General features: G+C 42.6%; 1 protein-coding gene across 28 annotated transcripts in view; it reads right to left on the bottom strand.

Moving 5' to 3' along the window:
- The window catches only part of GTF2I (general transcription factor IIi), a 108,548-nt gene that overhangs the window by 52,815 nt on the left and 36,243 nt on the right, over positions 1 to 19,490 (bottom strand). For all 28 annotated transcript variants that reach the window (XM_074034793.1, XM_065541821.2, XM_074034799.1 and 25 more), the window contains 6 exons: positions 13,801 to 13,935; positions 12,100 to 12,283; positions 11,901 to 11,929; positions 7,034 to 7,088; positions 5,786 to 5,829; positions 769 to 846 (listed from right to left, as the gene is read on the bottom strand). In XM_074034793.1, coding sequence (XP_073890894.1) covers positions 769 to 846; positions 5,786 to 5,829; positions 7,034 to 7,088; positions 11,901 to 11,929; positions 12,100 to 12,283; positions 13,801 to 13,935 — 525 coding nt within the window. The remainder of the gene's footprint in view (positions 1 to 768; positions 847 to 5,785; positions 5,830 to 7,033; positions 7,089 to 11,900; positions 11,930 to 12,099; positions 12,284 to 13,800; positions 13,936 to 19,490) is intronic.

The following is a 19,490-nucleotide window of genomic DNA, read 5'->3' as shown; positions in this document are numbered from 1 at the left end:
GGAAGAACCCAAATGGCTATCAACAGACAAAGAGATGAACAAATTTTGACCCAGGCATACAAAAGAACACAAATTAACAATCAAATGGAATCTACTACCGATACATGCAATGCTGTGGATGAATTTGAATTTCAAAACAATCATGTGAAATCAAAGAAGCCACACTGCTCCCCGCCCCATGAAAATAGTCCACATTTTATTATTTCATTCATAAGACTTTACAGAAAATGCAAACTAACCTAAAACAGAAAACAGATCCGTGTTGCCTGAATACTGGGCAGGGCAATGAATGACAAGGGGACACAGGAAACTTTTGGGGTTATAGATATTTCATTATCTTGGATGCAGTGAAGATGATGTACTAGGTATGTACATGGCAAAGCTAACCAGGTTTTTTTAAGTGTTTAATATACTATAATTACGCAGTGAGAAAAAATTAAGCTGACGATATATCTGCATTTGCCTAATAGGTTTATTTTATTTTGTAACACTACAACCTGGGATTGAATTCTAAATTGTGCCACAACTTTTGCTCATCCTTTTTAAGAACATGAATGGCTATTTTACATATCCCCTATGGATTGTCTGAGTCGATCTTATAGCCCCATTTTTAAAATGTTTTATCCCAGTGACTGAATTATAAATACATATGTTAATCAAGAACTGATCAATAAAATTCTATTTAAGAAATTAAAGCAATTGATGAGCAAATTTTAATTTTAACCACGAATAATTTTTAGAATGAAAAACTGCATTAACTCGAGTTACCTTGAATGTTATATTGATAATAATCAGGATCTTCTGATTCTTCCTTTACCGTCACAGCTGCCATTTCCAGGGAAATGCCTAGAAAAGCAAATGCAATGATATGATTGCATGTCAGAACTTTCAGCTAGATTGTGTAGGGATATCCTTGCTGCCCTCCCTATAAATACAGCAATGCGTATTTACTTTAAATAAAGACTTTAGGTCTTTGAAAAGACAAAAGTAGGTAGCAGAAGGTAAAAATCACCTATAATCCCAGTCAGTGCAAAATTTTAACCATTCATTAATATTCTGCAATTATTTGCTGCTCTTTTCTCCAGCAAATTCTTATCTTTAGAATCAAAGAAAATTTTGCCACACTCCCTTTTCACTTAATGTTAAAAATACTTTTATAAACCATTGAAATACACTTATAAACATCAGCTTTAATAACTCAATATTCCAAAGGAGAGACAGCATCATGGTTAACAATTTCAATAACGAGATACATTGATTTTTTTTCACCTAATAAATCCCTTTTATTACAAGGATTTGTGCCAGGGTACAAAGCACACCTTTCTGCACAAGGCTTTGTCCACAATTAGGACAGATGATTCGAAGCAGACCTTTGTGGTCAGATACAAAAGAGTATGTGTTGTGTAAATTCCACTCGTAGGAAGGTCAAAACAGGCAAAAGCAATCGATGTTATTAAAAAGCTGACTTTGGGAAGGGCCGAGGCCTGGGTGACACGGCGAGACTCTGTCTCAAAAAAAAAAAAAAAAAAAAAAAGGAAAGAAAAAGAAATGAACAATGCATAGGTGCACATACACGTTTCAGGCTGAAATATTCAACCACAGTCATACCAACCCTAACACGAACGAAATCGTGAGCTCTGACTTGGGCAACTTTGTAAAGAATATTTTCAACTCTAGAGAAAGAGCTCAAAGAGAGTTAAATTGATACACAAAGGGTATGCATCCCTGAAGCAACAAGCAAACAAAGGAGTTACTCCACTGCCTTCCATCACCAAGGGGAAAGTGTTTTGCTGCTACACAGTGGTGGCAGAGAACACTGCATCTGAGACCTCTGCGATTCTCTGGGCTAACTTAGCACTTTCATGTCCATCAGTAAAAGCGAATAGAAAATTACAGCTAACAACCGGGCACGGTGGCTCATGCCTGTAATCACAGCACTTTGGGAGGTCCAGGTGGGCGAATCACCTGAGGTCAGGAGTTCGAGACCACCCTGGACAACATGGTGAAACCTCATCCCTACTAAAAATAAGAAAACTAGCCGGGAGTGGTGGCACGCAACTGTAGTCCCAGCTACTTGAGAGGCTGAGGCATAAAAATCGCCTGAACCCAAGAGGCGGAGGTTGCAGTGAGCAGAGATGGCGCCACTACACTCCAGCCTGGGTGGTACAGCAAGACGAGGGAGGGAGGGAGGAAGGGAGGAAGGAAGGAAGAAAGGAAGGAAGGCAGGCAGGCAGGCAGGCAGGAAGGAAGGCAATAAATTACAGCATTACAGCTAACAAACAAGGCAGATCCACTGGGGATTCAGACCCTTCAGGGATAAAAATTTGGGTCACTTCAATCGGCTACAGAACCCCACACATACTGGCTGGGTGCAGTGGCTCACGCCTGTAATCCCAGCACTTTGGGAGGCTGAGGCGGATGGATTACCTGAGGTCAGGAGTTCAAGACCAGTCTGGCCAACACGGTTAAACCCCGTCTCTACTAAAATAAATAAATAAATAATACAAAAATTGGCTGGATGGCACACGCCTGTAATCCCAGCTACTCGGGAGGCTGAGGTGGGAGGATCACTTGAACCTGAGCCGCGGAGGTTGCGGTGAGCCGAGATCGCTCGACTGCGTTCCAGGCTAGACGACAGAGTGAGACCTTGTCTCAAAAAATATAAATAAATAAAGTAAAAAGGTAAATCCAAAAAAAAGTCTGGTAAGCTGCAGAAGCGTAGACTGTGGCCACTATGCCTACTCTCTTCCTTGTCTGTTACAAATGTGTTTGTGTAAAGATTATGCGTTTACATATACTAACTATACTCTTCTGTGCAGTAGTATTTCACAATAGTTTGGTTGGAGGTTTCCTTTCCATTTGTCCATTAGACTAGAGATTACTCAATTAGGTTTGGGCTGCATTTAAAGAGCAGGTAATATAGCTCGCGACTTTTAAGTCAGTCTCTCAGCGATGGGTGTGACTGCTGGAACACTGTGTCTCCCCATTTTGAGGAGAGGGTAAAAATGGATTTCTTTGTAGGAAGTCAAGTTACATCTCTTTAGATGGAAGAGTTGTCTCGTTGTTGTATAGAAGGTCAAATGTGCAGGGAAGGGTGTGTATATATGCTGAGTAGCCAAAGAGAACAGCCTGGGCCAGCCGCAAAACTGATGTCTCTCAGTTGCAAACCCATCCTCTGGGTTTCTGCTGAAGCTTGAGTTCTGCACAGCAGCTGCCTCTGTGTGAGTCTCTGCCACAAGGATACACTACAGAGAGACAGGCTAGAGGAGGGGAAGGGATCTGGGCCTTCCTTTTGGCTTCTTGTCTTCATTCTCATCCCAAAAAGGTGACTCCTCGGTATCCTCAATCAGCCTGGCCAAAGCAGGCCCTCCCATCACAACAGCTGGGCCTGGTTGGCAATGTCTCTGACACTACCAGAAGCAGCCTCGCCATGCCTGTCAGCCACCAGCACCAGCCAAACACTACCCCACCTCAGAAGTCAGATGGAAAGCTGACGGGGTGGCAGTCACTGCCTAGAATTGTTCCTTAAAGAAAACCTTAGTATTCTCCTTTAGGTTACAAAGTTAAACAACTTTATAACTAGTTAACAATCTTTTTTTTTTTTTTGAGACGGAGTTTCACTCTTGTTGCCCAGGCTGGAGCGCAATGGTACGATCTTGACTTAATGCAACCTCCACCTCCTGGGTTCAAGCAATTCTCCTCCCTCAGCCTCTTGAGTAGCTGGGATTACAGGCGCCCACCACCATGCCTAGCTAATTTTTTTGCATTTTTAGCAGAGACTGGGTTTCCCCATGTTGGCCAGGCCAGTCTCGAACTCCTGACCTCAGGTGATCCACTCACCTCAGCCTCCCAAAGTGCTGGGATTACAGGCGTGAGCCACCGCACCCGGCCAACAATCTTTATGTTAAATTTTCTCTGTTCCAATAACTGATATGGTTTCTGTCTCCTGACTGCACCCTGGCTATAAATGTAAATAAAATCTTATTTGCAGGATAAATTAAGAATATAAAGATGCGGCCGGGCGCGGTGGCTCAAGCCTGTAATCCCAGCACTTTGGGAGGCCGAGGCGGGCGGATCACAAGGTCAGGAGATCGAGACCACAGTGAAACCCCGTCTCTACTAAAAATACAAAAAATTAGCCGGGCGCGGTGGCGGGCGCCTGTAGTCCTAGCTACTCAGGAGGCTGAGGCAGGAGAATGGCGTGAACCCAGGAGGCGGAGCCTGCAGTGAGCCGAGATCGCGCCACTGCACTCCAGCCTGGGCAACAGCGTAAGACTCCGTCTCAAAAAAAAAAAAAAAAAAAAAAGAATATAAAGATGCAAAGTGTAAAAGAGAAAACAGAAACCTATAATGATGCTGATGCGTACATAAAGACAGTTGAAAGAATTCGATTAAATACATGGGGTTTCCCAATTCAGCATGTTTCTTTTTGGAAGCAAACTAAATATTCAGGAGATGAATACATGAATTAAGGGGAAAAATTTGCAAAATGATGATTTTTTTTTGGCACAATCTACTAAAAACTACACAAAAATGTGAGATTTCCTATGGAGTGAAAATAAAGAAAAAAGAAAAACCTTCTGTAAAACCGGCAAACAGTGTAAAAGACTCAAATACCTTTTCCAAAAAAGGATAATTCAACACTTTTCTTGCAGCTCTCCCAAAATACACTTACACACATAAAAGCTCTCATTCACATGCACGCACACATGTTAACACCCCCTTGCCGCCTCCCCAACAACTCATTCGAGATGCCCTTAGACGGGGTCAAGCGGGGTAGGTGGCTGCCCAGAAAGCATGGCAGAATGAGAAGGCTGACGAAGGGCCGGGAAAGGGGCTGGGGAAGCTGCTGAGGGCCTGGGCAGACAGAGGGAGATGAGGGGGCCAGCAGGGTGGTGACAGCCCACTAAGGAGCGTCTCGTGTGAATAAGGGGCACAGGGCCGAGCAGCGGGAGGCTTGACAGTGGCACTGGGATACAGAGTAACACTGGGGAAATGATGAAATAAATAAATATGCTGAGAACATCTGGGTGCCATGGTTCTAGGACAGAACCGAATTATAAACAGGGGATCGGGCGCACTGGCTCACGCCTGTAATCCGAGGACTTTGGGAGGCTGAGGCGGGTGGATCACTTGAGGTCAGGAGTTCAAGACCAGTCTGGCCAACCTGGCAAAACCCCGTCGTACTAAAAATATAAAAATTAGCCGGGCGTGATGGTGCATGCCTGTAATCCCAGCTACTCGGGAGGCTGAGGTGGGAGAATTGCTTGAACCCACAGGCAGAGGTTGCAGTGAGCTGAAGTTGCAAGACTGCACTCCAGCATGGGTGACAAAGCAAGACCCCGTCTCAAAAAATAAACAAATATATAAGGAATTAAATAGCACTTTTATTTGAGAATTGAAAATGGTCTCCTTGTAGAGTGGAAAACGGGAGTGCAGAGGGAAGGAGGAGACGAAGGTGGCATTCTATTGATTTTTGTAAAAAGCACTACAGAACAGCCAACCTCTTACATTATATGTCTGTATAACTGGAAAAGAAGACAACACATTTTATCTACAAACATGTGTAACTGGCAAAGAACTCTGCCTACCACTTACTGAGCAAATTACCTTTCTGGGTCTTAATGTGATAACATTAACAAATAGTGTCACAGTTGGAATACGTTAGTAGTGACTGCCTCTTTCTTATCAAAACAAAGCAATAACTGAGTCAAACTATAACCTTCTACACTAATGGAAAGTCTTCCTTAATTTCACCATTGACTCTAAAAGCACTAGTACGTACCAGAATCTTCTGTGGGTTCAGTTTTCACTTTGATGGGACCACAACTGCAAGGAGAAGAAAGCCCTGATCAAGCCATGTGCTGGTGACAGTCACTCCCACAACATTCAAAGTCTCTGGGTCTCAAAGTGTAAGATCCCTCCCTTGACCAAGGCAGGTGCCAACCTGACTCAGCTTAAAACTGGCATATTTATTTCTTGCATAAATAAGAGTTATTGGGCTGGACGCAGTGGCTTACGCCTGCAATCCCAACACATTGGGAGGCCAAGGCAGGTGGATCACAAGGTCAGGAGTTCAAGACCAGCCTGGCCTATATGGTGAAACCCCGTCTCTACTAAAAATACAAAAATTAGCCGGGTATGGTGGCGCTTGCCTATAGTCCCAGCTACTCAGGAGGCTGAGGCAGAAGAATCGCTTGAACCCAGGAGGCGGAGCTTGCAGTGAGCTGAGATCATGCCACTGCACTCCAGCCTGAGTGACAGAGGGAGACTCTGTTTCCAAAAAAAAAGTTATCAACTGAACTTAGGACTTCAATTTCTATCTATCTTTTGGGGAAAAAAGTACTATAAAATACTACAGAGTAGCATATAAAGAGTTATAGGGCCAGGCGCGGTGGCTCACGCCTGTAATCCCAGCACTTTGGGAGGTGGAAGCGGGTGGATCACCTGAGGTTAGGAGTTCAAGACCAGCCTGGCCAACATGGTGAAACCTCGTCTCTACTAAAAATAGAAAAAAATTAGCCGGGTGTGGTGGCACATGCCTGTAGTCCCTGCTATTTGGGAGGCTGAGGCAGGAGAATCACTTGAACCCAGGGGAGGGGGGAGCGGGGGTGGCAGTGAGCTGAGATCACACCACTTCACTCTAGCCTGGGCAAAAAGAACAAAACTCCATCTCAAAAAAAAAAAAAAAAAAAAAAAAGCTATCAACTGAACTTAGTACTTTAATTTCTATCTATCTTTTGGGGAAAACAGTACAATACAATACTACAGAATAGCATATTAACTTCCAAATATGACTCTAAGGCCAATTCACAGTGTGACCAATGCCGCTGGCTTTTCCCAGGAACTCTACTATTCAGAAATACCAAGTCAAAGAGGGCATGTTCACAGGATCTCCAAATGATATCCTTACCTATTAAACTTTAAGATGTGTGACATAAGGCCTTTTTAATATTCTAATATTTCAATTATCTAACAACTAAAACTTTTTGAGATGTGGGAGTTAAACAGCAGTAATGAAATTAGGTTTTACCTTCCACCTGGAGATAGTATCGACCTGTCAGCATCTGTTACCATCACACGACCACCTACGTACAAAAAAAAATTCGCGTTAGTTTTGCAACATTTCAAATATAATACTTCTAAAGCCTTTAAATATAGAATGAATGGGGTAGAACTAGGCTTTGCAGCTCTGGATCACACCAGAACAAACATTGCTTTTCATCCCTTCACCCAACCACACCCTCCTTGAATGAAAAAGCTCTATTTTCATCAGTGAGAGAAATGCAGACACATACAATTTGTCTAGTAAGATGGAATATGGAGAATATGACTCTGCTGACGTATAAATGACGATACACATTTTTCTCTTTTTTTTTTTTTCTTTTTTTAGAAACAGGGTTTTACCCTGTTGTCCAGGCTGGTGTGCAGTGGCATGATCATAGCTCACTGCGGCCTCCAACTCCCGAGGATCAAGCAATCCTCCTACCTCAGCCTCCTGAACAGCTGGGACTACAGAAGCATGCATTACCACTCCCAGCTAATTGTTTTCTATTTTTTGTAGAAATTAGATCTTGCTATGTTGCCCAGGCTGGTCTCGAACTCCTGGACGCAAGGGAGACTCCCACTGTGGTCTCCCAAAGTGCTGAGATTAGGCTGGGCGCGGTGGCTCACACCTGTAATCCCAGCACTTTGGGAGGCTGAGATGGGTAAATTGCTTCAGGTCAGGAGTTTGAAAGCAGCCTGGCCAACATGGTAAAACCCCATCTCTACTAAAAAATATAAAAATTAGCTGGGTGTAGTGGCAGGTGCCTGTAATCCCAGTTACTCGGAAGGCAAAGGCAGGAGATTTGCCTGAACCCGGGAGGCAGAGGTCGTAGTGAGCCAAGAATGCGCCACTGAACTCCAGCCTGGGCGACAGAGCAAGACTCCATCTCAAAATAAATAAATACATAAATAAAAATAATAAAAAAAACTTTTAAGTCTAAAATTTAACATAAACATGACAAATATTTCTCCTTCTTAAAAGAGATTTACACAAAAATCCTACCACTAACATCATAGCTCATGGGCAAAATCCTTTCCTACTAATATCACAAGATGATGTCTGCTATTACCAATGCTGTTTGACATTTATATTCTAGCCAGAGCAACAAGAATAAGAAATAAGAGGCACTTAGATTGCAAAGGAAGTGGTAAATTGTCTTGATTCTCACACAACTTGATCTCCTACATAGAAAGTCCAGAAATAAACACAGGGTCAAATGACTTTCAACAAAGATGACAAGGATATCCCGAGGGAAAGGACGGTCTTTTCAGCAAATTGTCCTGGAATCAAAGGATATCCACGTGCAAAAAGATGAATTTACACCCTTACCTTGTGCAATATACAAAAATGACGTCAAAATGAACCATAGATCTAAATATAAGAGCCAAAGCTATAAGACTTGCGGAAGAAAACATAGAAGTCAAATCTTCATGCCTTTGGGTTATGCAACGGTTTCTTAAACATGAAGTCAAAAGCATAAGTGAAGGCCGGGCGCAGTGGCTCATGCCTGCAATCCCAGCACTTTGGGAGACCGAGGTGGGCAGATCACCTGAGGTCTGGAGTTTGAGAACAGCCTGACCAATATGGTGACACCCCATCTCCACTAAAAATACAAAAGCTATCCGGGTATGGTGGTGGGCACCTGTAGTCCCAGCTACTCAGGAGGCTGAGACAGGAGAATTGCTTGAACCCAGGAGATGGAGGGTGCAGTGAGCTGAGATCACGCCACTGCACTCCAGCCTAGGTGACACAGTGAGACTCTGTCTCAAAAACAACAACAACAACAACAACAACAAAAAAGCATAAGTGACAAAAGAATAAACTGGTTTTTATCAAAATTTAAAACGTTTCTGCCTCAAAAGATACTACCAAACAGGTGAAAAAGACAAGTTATACAGTAAGAATAATGTAGATTTATTAGAATTGGAGAAAATATTCCCAAATCCTGTACTCTAGCCTAGATAACAGAGTGACACCATCGCAAAAAGAAAAAAAAAAAAATTTAACAAATCATCAATTAGGGACTTATATCAAGACTATATAAAAAACTCTTAAGACTCAATAATAAAAAGACAAATAAACCCAATTTTTAAATGGGAAAAGGACCTAAAAGGACCTAAATAGATATTTATCCAAAAAATATGTATGGATGACCAATAAGCACAATGAAAGATAACACAAGCCTGTAATCCCAGCACTTTGGGAGGCCGACGCAGGTGGATCACTTGGGCTCAGGAGTTCCAGACCAGCCTGGCCAACACGCAAAAGCTTTTCTCTACCAAAAAAGGTTCAGAAATGAGCTGGGTATGGTGGTGCACGCCTGTAGTCCTAGCTACTGAGAAGCTGAGGCAGCAGGATTGCTTGAGCCTGGGAGGTTGAGGCTGCACTGAGCTGAGATGGCACCACTACACTCTAGCCTGGGCAACAGAGTGAGACTCTGTCTCAAAAAAGAAGGTAAAAGATAACACAACATCAACAATCACTAGAGAAATTTTAAAAAGTCAAACAACAATGAGATACCACATCATACCTATTACAATGGCTAAAATCAAGAAGTAAGTTGGCAGAAATGTGGGGGTAACCCTCCTATCCTGCTGCTAGAGTATAACATGGTATAGCCACCTTGGAAAACAGCTTGTCAGTTTCTTCAAAGTTCAGTGTAGCAGGGTGCGATGGCTCACGCCTGTAATCTCAGCACTCTGGGAGGCCTCCCTTGATCATGAAGTCAAGAGATTGAGACTATCCTGGCCAACATAGTGAAACCCTATCTCTACTAAAAATACAAAAATTAGCCGGGCATGGTGGCGCGTGTCTGTAATCCCAGCTACTTGGGAGGCTGAGGCAGGTGAATCTCTTGAACCCAGGAGGCGGAGGTTGCAGTGAGCCGCCAAGATCGTGCCACTGCACTCCAACCTGGTGACAGAGCGAGACTCCATCTCATTAAAAAAAAAAAAAAAAAAAGTTCAGCGTAAATTTACCCTATTCCTAGTAATTGCACTCCTATGTAAATCCAAGAGATATCAAGGAATATGTCCAGACAAAAACTTGCTCAAGTATGTTCACTGTAACATTATTCCCAATACCCAAAGGTAGAAACAACCAAAATATCTATAAACTGATGATTGGATCAACAGGCGGTATATGTTCCTGTCACAGAATAATTAGTGCTCAGCAATAAAAAGAAACTACGGATACACCCATCAAGCTCAATGAGCCTCGAGTGAATGATGCTCAGTGTAAAAAGCTCATTTCAATAGGATGCATACTACATATTCCATTTCTACAACATTCATGAAATAACAGAGGGATGATGAAAACATCCCCAAATTAGACTGTGATGAAGGATGAAAAACCCTTAAAAACATTTTAAGACTGTAAATCTACTATTAGTGAATTATATACTTAAGACAAGTGAATTTGGCTGGGCGCAGTGGCACATGCCTGTAATCCCAGCACTATGGGAGGCCGGGGCAGGTGGATCATTTGAGGTCAGGAGTTTGAGATTATCCTGGCTAACATGGTGAAACCCCAATCTCTACTAAAAATACAAAAAAAATCAGTCAGGCATGGTGGCGCACACCTGTAATCCCAGCTACTCTGGAGACTGAGGCAGGAAAATCACTTGAACCTGGGAGGCGGAGGCTGCAGCGAGCTGAGATCACACCACTGCACTCCAGCCTTGGCGACAGAGCAAGACTCCGTCTCAAAAAGATAATAATAAAATAAGACAAGTGAATTTTATGGTGTATCAATTATACCTCAATCAATCTGCTAAAAAATTAATCTTTTCACCACAATGAGAATAAAACAAAGGTTAATAGAAAATACAATGTGTATGTTTATGTATATATAATTTTTTCCTTTCATCCTTACATGGTTAAGAGTATTCCAGTGATACTGGTTACTTACTTCCGAAAGTCTCAAATAAACCTGGCTCTAAAGGATACCACTCTTTATCCTGTTTTCCCTTCAAATGAAATGGCTAGACTTCCGTAAAGGAAGCTGAAATCCTCATCATTCTTCAAGGGCCCATAGAAATGCTCTCTTCCTCATGAACTCTTCCCTGAACTATAAAGGTATCCAACCTCCACTAATATCCACAGCCCTTTCTCAGAACCATTCTTGCAGTAGGGATGTGATGCTCCTGCCATGTTCACTTTACAGACTTTTCTCTCTTCGTGAGACTCTCAGCTCTAAAAAGTTGTAATGCTGATACACAGATGCATGTCCCCTCCCCACCCAATGCTGTGCCCAACAATGCCTTGCCTAGTCAATGACATTAGGTCAATTAAATCCTACTCATAATTCTGCTAAGTGAGGGCAGACATATGATCTTCTACAGAAAACAAGCAGCGGAGCTGAAAACAAAAAACAGCCGGGCGCGGTGGCTCACGCCTGTAATCCCAGAAATTTGGGAGGCTGAGGTAGGTGGATCATGAGGTCAGGAGTTCAAAACCAGCCTGGCCAAGATGGTGAAACCCTGTCTCTACTAAAAATACAAAAATTAGCCGGGTGTGGTGGCGAGCACCTATAATCCCAGCTACTCGGGAGGCTGAGGCAGAGAATTGCTTGAACCTGGGAGGCGGAGGTTGCAATGAGCCGAGATCGTGCCACTGCACTCCAGCCTGGGCGATAGAGCGAGACTCCATCTCAAAAAAAAGAAAACAAAAAACAAGTCTCCACTTTTTTAGCTCAATGAACCTTTCGTGGATTATATAAACATCTAAACAGCCCATCCAAAAATGTCTGACATCATATTCTCAAAGAAAATAAAACAGAAACCATTGAAGTGTATTAAAATCTAGCAAAACGGAGGCTAGCCAGCTATCAAGGAAGTGAATCTCTTACTTACCTAGATGCTTCTTTGGCTCTAAGAAAGGTCTGCATTAAAACAAAACAAAACTCCATATGAATACACAAAATTATTGTAGCACATACATTTAAATGACTTCTGTGTTAAATATGAATTTTAAAACTCTATTAACATAAGCTGAATATTCAAATTTATATGAATCAACTGTTGATGGCTACAAAGGGAGAAAGCACTTCACCTCTTAATGATGAATGAAATCCCTGCTTTGTTCTCCAAAATCCATTTCAGGGTTGCAAGATCATAGTTCTCGGGGTGTTTAAAGGCAACGCCTTCCGGAAGCCCCTGTACTACCACAGCCGACTGGTCTCGCAGCATCTTCTCATATGGTACAGGTACCACTGTGGATTTGCCTAAAGCTTTCCCTGGGGGAGGTGAAAAGCAGATGAACATCATTCAATGGTAAGATTAAAAAACGAAATCATCACTAGCTTATTGTGGCTTAATAAGGACATCCATGATTTCTTATAATATGGGATTTCAAAATTAATACTATAGCATTCTAGCTCCCCATATCAGCAGAAGGTCTAAACCTGAAACTGATCCAAAGGGCCAAAATGAAAAGTAGATACAATATTTTACTTTAAAAACTACACAGAAAGAGCAATGGCTGGTTTCTTGCACTATTGCCTTTCTTGAAGATGGTCCCATCCTGGCATATTCTCAGGTACAATTTGGCCTCAGAATATAGAAGCCCAGCACATCCAACCATTACCATAAAATATCAGGAATATTTCAGCTAATATTCTCATTGAAAACTTATCAGGTAAACACAAGCTTCCCATTCACAAATGAGTATATACTGTCAACCTATTGGGCAGCGAGCCTCACACATACTGAAAATCCCATTCCAGAGAATTGATTTACACCTATGACCCCACAGTAAAACCTCAATCTCCTCCTTTGACTGTTTTCGTGTTAAGAGCTTCGTTTTATGATGGGACAAGAGTAACAAAAGGTGGCTTTGCAGGGAATTGGAGAGATGAGCATGCATATTAGAAAGAAACAGCTAGGCTGGGCATGGTGGCTCACGCCTGTAATCCCAGCACTTTGGGAGGCCAAGGTGGGCAGATCACCTGAGGTCAGGAGTTTGAGACCAGACTGGCCAATATGGTGAAACCACATCTCTACTAAAATCTAATACAAAAATTAGCTGGGCATGGTGCCGGACACCTGTAATCCCAGTTACTTGCGGGGGCTAAGGCAGGAGAATCACTTGAACCTGGGAGGCGGAGGTTGCAGTGAGCCGAGATCGTGCCATTGCACTCCAGCCTGGGTGACAGAGCGAGACTCCATCTCAAAAAAAGAAAGAAAGAAAGAAACAGCTCTACTGGTGACATTTCTTCCTGGGTTCCTTCAAAATGGAAGTGGAAGAAAGTAAGGTTATTGCAGGGCTGGGCACGGTGGCTATGGCCGGGCGTGGTGGCTAGGGCCAGGCACAGTGGCTCACACCTGTAATCCCAGCACTTTGGGAGGCCAAGGCAGGTGGATCATGAGGTCAGGAGAAACCCCGTCTCTATTAAACAGTGAAACCCCGTCTCTATTAAAAAAAACAAAACAAACAAACAAAAAAAATTAGCCGGGTGTGGTGGTGGGCATCTATAGTCCCAGCTACTCGGGAGGTTGAGGCAGGAGAATGGTGTGAATCCGGGAGGTGAAGCTTGCAGTGAGCCGAGATCGCGCCACTGCAGTCCAGCCTGGGTGACAGAGTGAGACTCCGTCTCAAAACAAAAACAAAAACAAAAAGAAAGTAAGGTTATTTATTGCTAATCCATTCAATCAGTGAAAATGTGTGTCATATAATTTTCAAATCAATTAATCTCCCCTTTAGAAAACTCAATTATATAATGTATCTTTTAGAAAAATTAAGTATTGTTTTTACCATAGCAAAAGCAGAAATAGTCCTCAACTGTTTTTCTGAGTGTTTCAATTTCTACAGCATCTACACTCATTCGATTTGCCTGGGTTGTAGATTTCATTTTATGCATCTCTGCAGCTTTTTCTTCTTCTTCAACACCTGTAAAAAACAATAATAATAATAATAAAAAGATCCATATCCATTACCTTAATATTTGTTTTTTAGTAAAAATCGTTTTCCTGTATTCTAACAGGGAAAACTATTTTTAACATGTATTCTAACAGGAAAAAATATTTCTTAAGTATTCTTTAACATTTATTAGTCATTTGTGATTTGTTATAAAAGCAAAAAAGAGGCTAAGCCCAAGGGCTCAAGCCTGTAATCCCACCACCTTGGGAGGCTGAAGCAGGAGGATTGCTTGAGCCCAGGAGTTCAAGACCAGCTTTGGCAACATAACAAGGACCCATCTCTGCAAAAAAATGAAACTAGCCAGGTATAGTGGTGCGTGTCTGCAGTCCTAGCTGTTTGAGGGCTGAAGTGATTACTTGAGCCTAGAAGTTTAAGGCTGCAGTGAGCTATGATCAGGCCAAGAACATACCTCTGCACTCCAGCCAAGGTGACAGAGGGAGACTGTCTCGTAAATTTTAAAAAAAGGAAAACAAAAAAAAAGGCCAGGTGCGGCTCACGCCTGTAATCCCAGCACTTTGGGAGGCCGAGGCGGACAGATCACAAGGTCAAGAGATCGAGAGCATCCTGGCCAACATGGTGAAACCCCGTCTCTACTAAAAATACAAAAATTAGCTGGGCGTGGTGGCGCACACCTGTAGTCTCAGCTACTTGGGAGGCTGAGGCAGGAGAATCGCTTGAATCCGGGAGGTGGAGGGTGCAGTGAGCCAAGATTGCGCCACTGCACTCCAGCCTGGTGACAGAGCGAGACTCCGTCTCAAAAAATAAAAAATAAAAGGCAGGGAGACAGAGATTTAAAAGGGAACTCTTCAAATAAAAATCTAAAATACGTAAATGAGATGAATGAAAGTAATATGAAATAGTGACCATCTCTGAAATAAGTGTAGCTATAGCTAAAAATACTACATACTAGTACCCGTGTACTAGTTTTAAAAAGAAAATTTGTATTGGCTACAAATTTAAATGAGAAGATTATCAACACAAAAAAAATTCTAGGCTTACAAAGTCTAGCAGGATAACAAATAGATACAAGTAGCACTTGAAACATGGCTGGTCCAAATTCAGATGTTTCATGAGTGTACAACACACAATGGATTTTGAAGACTTAGTACAAAAAAAGTATGACAAATTAAACCATTAATTTTTTTTTTTTTTTTTTTGGGAAACAGAGTCTTGCTCTGTCATCAGGCTAGAGTGCAGTGGCATGATCTCAGCTCACTGCAATCTCCGCCTCCCAGGTTCAAGCGATTCTCCTGCCTCAGCCTCCCGAGTAGCTGGGATTACAGGTGTGCACCACCACTCCTAGCTAATTTTTGTTATTTTTAGTAGAGACGGGGTTTCACCATGTTGGCCAGATAGTCTCGATCTCCTGACCTCATGATTTGCCCACCTCTGCCTCCCAAAGTGCTGGGATTACAGGCATAAACCACTGCACCCAGCCCATTAATAATTTTTAAATTGATTACATTTGAAATATTTTAGATAAGTTAAAGTATTACCAGTAAAATGAATTTCACTTGTTTTTCTTTATTCTTCTTTAATGTTCTAACTAGAAAGTTTTAAATTATGTGAGTAACTCACATGACACTTCTTTCTGCTGAACAACACTTTTCTAAATCTCAGAAAAGGGCTCAGAATTCTCCTGAAGAATTTCTGTGATTGCCTCCTAAACCTATTGATTATGTTCAGAAGGCCAGTAATTGCTCTTTATCTGCAAAGTACTTTATACAAACAAGTAAGAGGTACTTGAGAATTAGGCTGGATGCAGTGGTTCATGCCTGTAATCCCAGCACTTTGGGAGACCAAGGAGGGCAGATCACCTGAGGTCAGGAGTTTGAGATCAGCCTGGCCAACATGGTGAAATCCCGTCTCTACTTAAAAAAAAAAAAAACACACACAAAAATTAGCTAGGTGTAGTGGCACATATCTATAATCCCAGCTACTTGGGAGGCTGAGGCAGGAGACTTGCTTGAACCTGGGAGGCACAAGTTGCAATAAGCCAAGATCGCCCCACTGCACCCCAGCCTGGGCGATAGTGAGACTCTGTCTCAAAAAAAAGAGAAAAAGGAGAATTTAAAAAATAAAAGAGAAAAAGGAGAATTACAGAAACCATTCTCCATGGATCAAATTATTAACTATGAGGCCAGTCATGGTGGCTCATGCCAGTAATCCCAGCACTATGGGAGGACAAGGCGGGTGGATCACTTGAGGTCAGGAGTTCGAGACCAGCCTGACCAACATGGTAAAACCCTACTACTAAAAATACAAAAATTAGCTCTGCGTGCCTATAATCCCAGCTACTCGGGAGGCTAAGACGAGAATCGCTTGAACCTGGGAGGCAGAGGTTGTAGTGAGCCAAGATCACGCCACTGCACTCCAGCCTGGGTGACAGAGCAAGATTCCTTCTCAAAAAAAAATAATAATAATAATAAAAATTAAAAAATAAATTATTAGCAATGAAAACAAAGTATGAATACTGATGGACAGTGACCACAGCTTGCAACTGAGGACAGCGCCCTTAATGCTTACTTCTAACCAGTGGAGAACCATGTAAGCCAGGCAGGACAGGGAAGGGGAGAATAAGCACAGCTGCGGGCAGGCTTATGGTATCGATGGGGCAGATGGCAGCTGATACACACACAATCAAAACCGCATTATTAGTATAAAGAAACACAGAAACATAATCAATGCCTGAACATTTCTCAACATTATAATATTGACAGCATTTTAAAAATAGGTTACTAACATAAAGCTCAGAAGATTATAGCATGGGGGTGGGGGACGAGGGAGGAATACAGTGGCAGGGGATAGTTTTTAAAAGAAATTAAAAATACAATTGGGAATTAAAATTCGTGAATTAACAAAACTTTTTATTCACTAATAATTTGCTGAATGTATCCCAATTTAATCTAAACTGACATCAGAAGTTTAACTTTAGACCTGAGTGGCATACAGGCATCTGCGGGAGATATTGTAGGTTCAATTCCAGACCACCACAATAACGCAAGTATAAAGTAAGGCCACACAAATATTTTGGTTTCCCAATGCATATAAAAGTTACATTGACTCTTGCTTTCATGAAAGATCTCTCTGTAGTATGACGCTATTTGATAGCATTTTACCCACAGTAGAACTTGTTTCAAAATTGGAGTCAATCCTCCAAAACCCTGCCATTGCTTTATGAACTAAGTTTATGTCATACTCTAAATCCTTTGTTATCATTTCAACAATGTTCGCGGAGGTTGCAGTGAGCTGAGATCGCGCCACTGCACTCCAGCCTGGGCAACAAGAGCGAAACTCTGTCTCAAAAAATACATAAATAAATAAATAAATAAATAAATAAATAAATAAATAAATAAAAATAAATGGCATGCATCTCCTTATACACCTCCATCAGGACTCTGTGAGTGATTATGAGCAGTCATATTTTGAAAGCAATCTTTTTTTCTGAGCAGTAGGTCTCAAAAGTGGGCTTAAAACATTCGGTGAACAATGCTATCAAGAGATATGCTGTCATCCAGGCTTTATTGTTCTATCAAGAGAGCACACACAGGCAGAGCAGATTTAGTGTAATTCTTCGGGACTCCAGGATTTTCAGCATGGTAAATGAGCATGGCTTCAAAGTAACCAGCAGCATTAGCCCCTCACAAGGGATTCAGTCTGTCCTTTGAAGCTTTGAAGCCAGAAATGGACTTCTCTCTAGCTAGCAAAGTCCTAGACAGTATCTTCTAATATAAGGCTGTTGTGTCTACATTGAAAATCTGTTTTGTCAGTGTAGCCATCTTCATGAATTATCTCAGCTAGATCTTCTAAAGAACTTGCTGCAGTTTCTACATCAAGCTACTTGCTGCTTCACCTTGCACTTTTATACTTTTATGTTATAGAGACTGTGTCTTTCCTTTTTTTTTTCTGAGACACCGTCTCAAGAGTCCAAGCTGGAGTGTGATGGCGCGATCTCAGCTCACCGCAACCTCCGCCTCCTGAGCTCAAGCAATTCTTGTACCTCAGCCTCCAGAGTAGCTGGGACTACAGGTGCACACCACCAGGCCTGGCTAATGTTTTGTATTTTAGAAGAGACGGGGTTTCACCAGGGTGCCTAGCGTGGTCTTGAACCCCTGAGCTCAGGCGATCCACCCGCCTTGGCATCCCAAAGTGCTGGGATTACAGGCACGAGCCACCACTCCCAGCCGACTGTGTCCTTCCTTAAACCTCATAAGTCAACCTCTGCTAGCTTCCAACTTTTCTACTGCAGCTTCCTCACCCATCTCAGCCTTCACAGAATTGAAGAGAGTTAGGGCCTCGCTCTGGATTACGCTGTGGCTTAAGGGAATGTTGTGGATGGTTTGATCTTCTATCCAGACCATTCAAACTTTCTTCCTGTCAGTAATAAGCTGTTTTGCTTTATTATTTGAGCGTTCACTGGAGCAGCACTTTTCATTTCCTTCAAGAACTTTTCCTATACATTCTCCACCTGGCTAACTGTTCAGCCTAGCTTTCAGCCTACCTCACCTGCTGACATGCCTTCCTCACTAAGCTTCATCATTTCTGCTTTTGATATAAAGTGAGCAGCCTGCAACTCTTCCTTTCATTTGAACACTAAGAGGCCACTATAGGGCTATTAATTGGCCTAATTTCTTTTTCTTTTCTTTCTTTTTTTTTGTTGAGACGGAGTCTCGCTCTGTTGCCCAGGCTGGAGTGCAGTGGCACAATCTTGGCTTACTGCAACTTCCGCCTCCCAGGTTTAAGTGATTCTCCTGCCTCCTGAATAGCTGGGACTACATGTGTGCGCCACCACACCCAGCTAATTTTTGTATTTTTAGTAGAGACGAGGTTTCACCATGTTGGCCAGGATGGTCTCGATCTCTTGACCTCGTGGTCCACCCATCTCGGCCTCCCAAAGTGCTGGGATTATAGGTGTGAGCCACTGCGCCTGGCCGGCCTCATTTCAATATTGTGTCTCAGAGACCAGGGAGGCTTGAGGAGAGGGAATGATGGGGGACCAGGCGATTAGTGAAGCAGTCAGAACACATATTTACCAATTAGGTTTGCCATCTTATATGCGTGCATTTGAGGACTCCCAATACAACAGTAACATCGAAGATCACTGATCTCAATACCTTGAACCAAGGAGGCAGACATTGCAGTGAGCCGAGATCACACCACTGCAGCCCGGCCAAGCCTCCGTCTCAAAAAAAAAAAAAAAAAAAAAAAGGCTGGGTGCGGTGGCTCACGCCTGTAATCCCAGCACTTTGGGAGGCTGAGGTGGGTGGATCACGAGGTCAGGAGATCGAGACTATCCTGGCTAACACGGTGAAACCTCATCTCTACTAAAAAATACAAAAAATTAGCCGGGCGAGATGGTGGGTGCCTGTAGTCCCAGCTACTCGCTACTCCGGAGGCTGAGGCAGGAGGATGGCGTGAACCCAAGAGGTGGAGGTTGCAGTGAGCTGAGATCAGGCCACTGCACTCCAGCCTGGGTGACAGAGAGAGACTCCGTCTCAAAAAAAAAAAAAAAAATCCGCCACAGT

The sequence above is a fragment of the Macaca fascicularis genome, chromosome 3 (assembly GCF_037993035.2).
Source record: "Macaca fascicularis isolate 582-1 chromosome 3, T2T-MFA8v1.1".
In the NCBI taxonomy this organism is placed as follows: Eukaryota; Metazoa; Chordata; class Mammalia; order Primates; family Cercopithecidae; genus Macaca; species Macaca fascicularis.
Note: the sequence above shows the minus strand (reverse complement) of the source record. Positions and strands in the feature narration are given on the sequence as shown.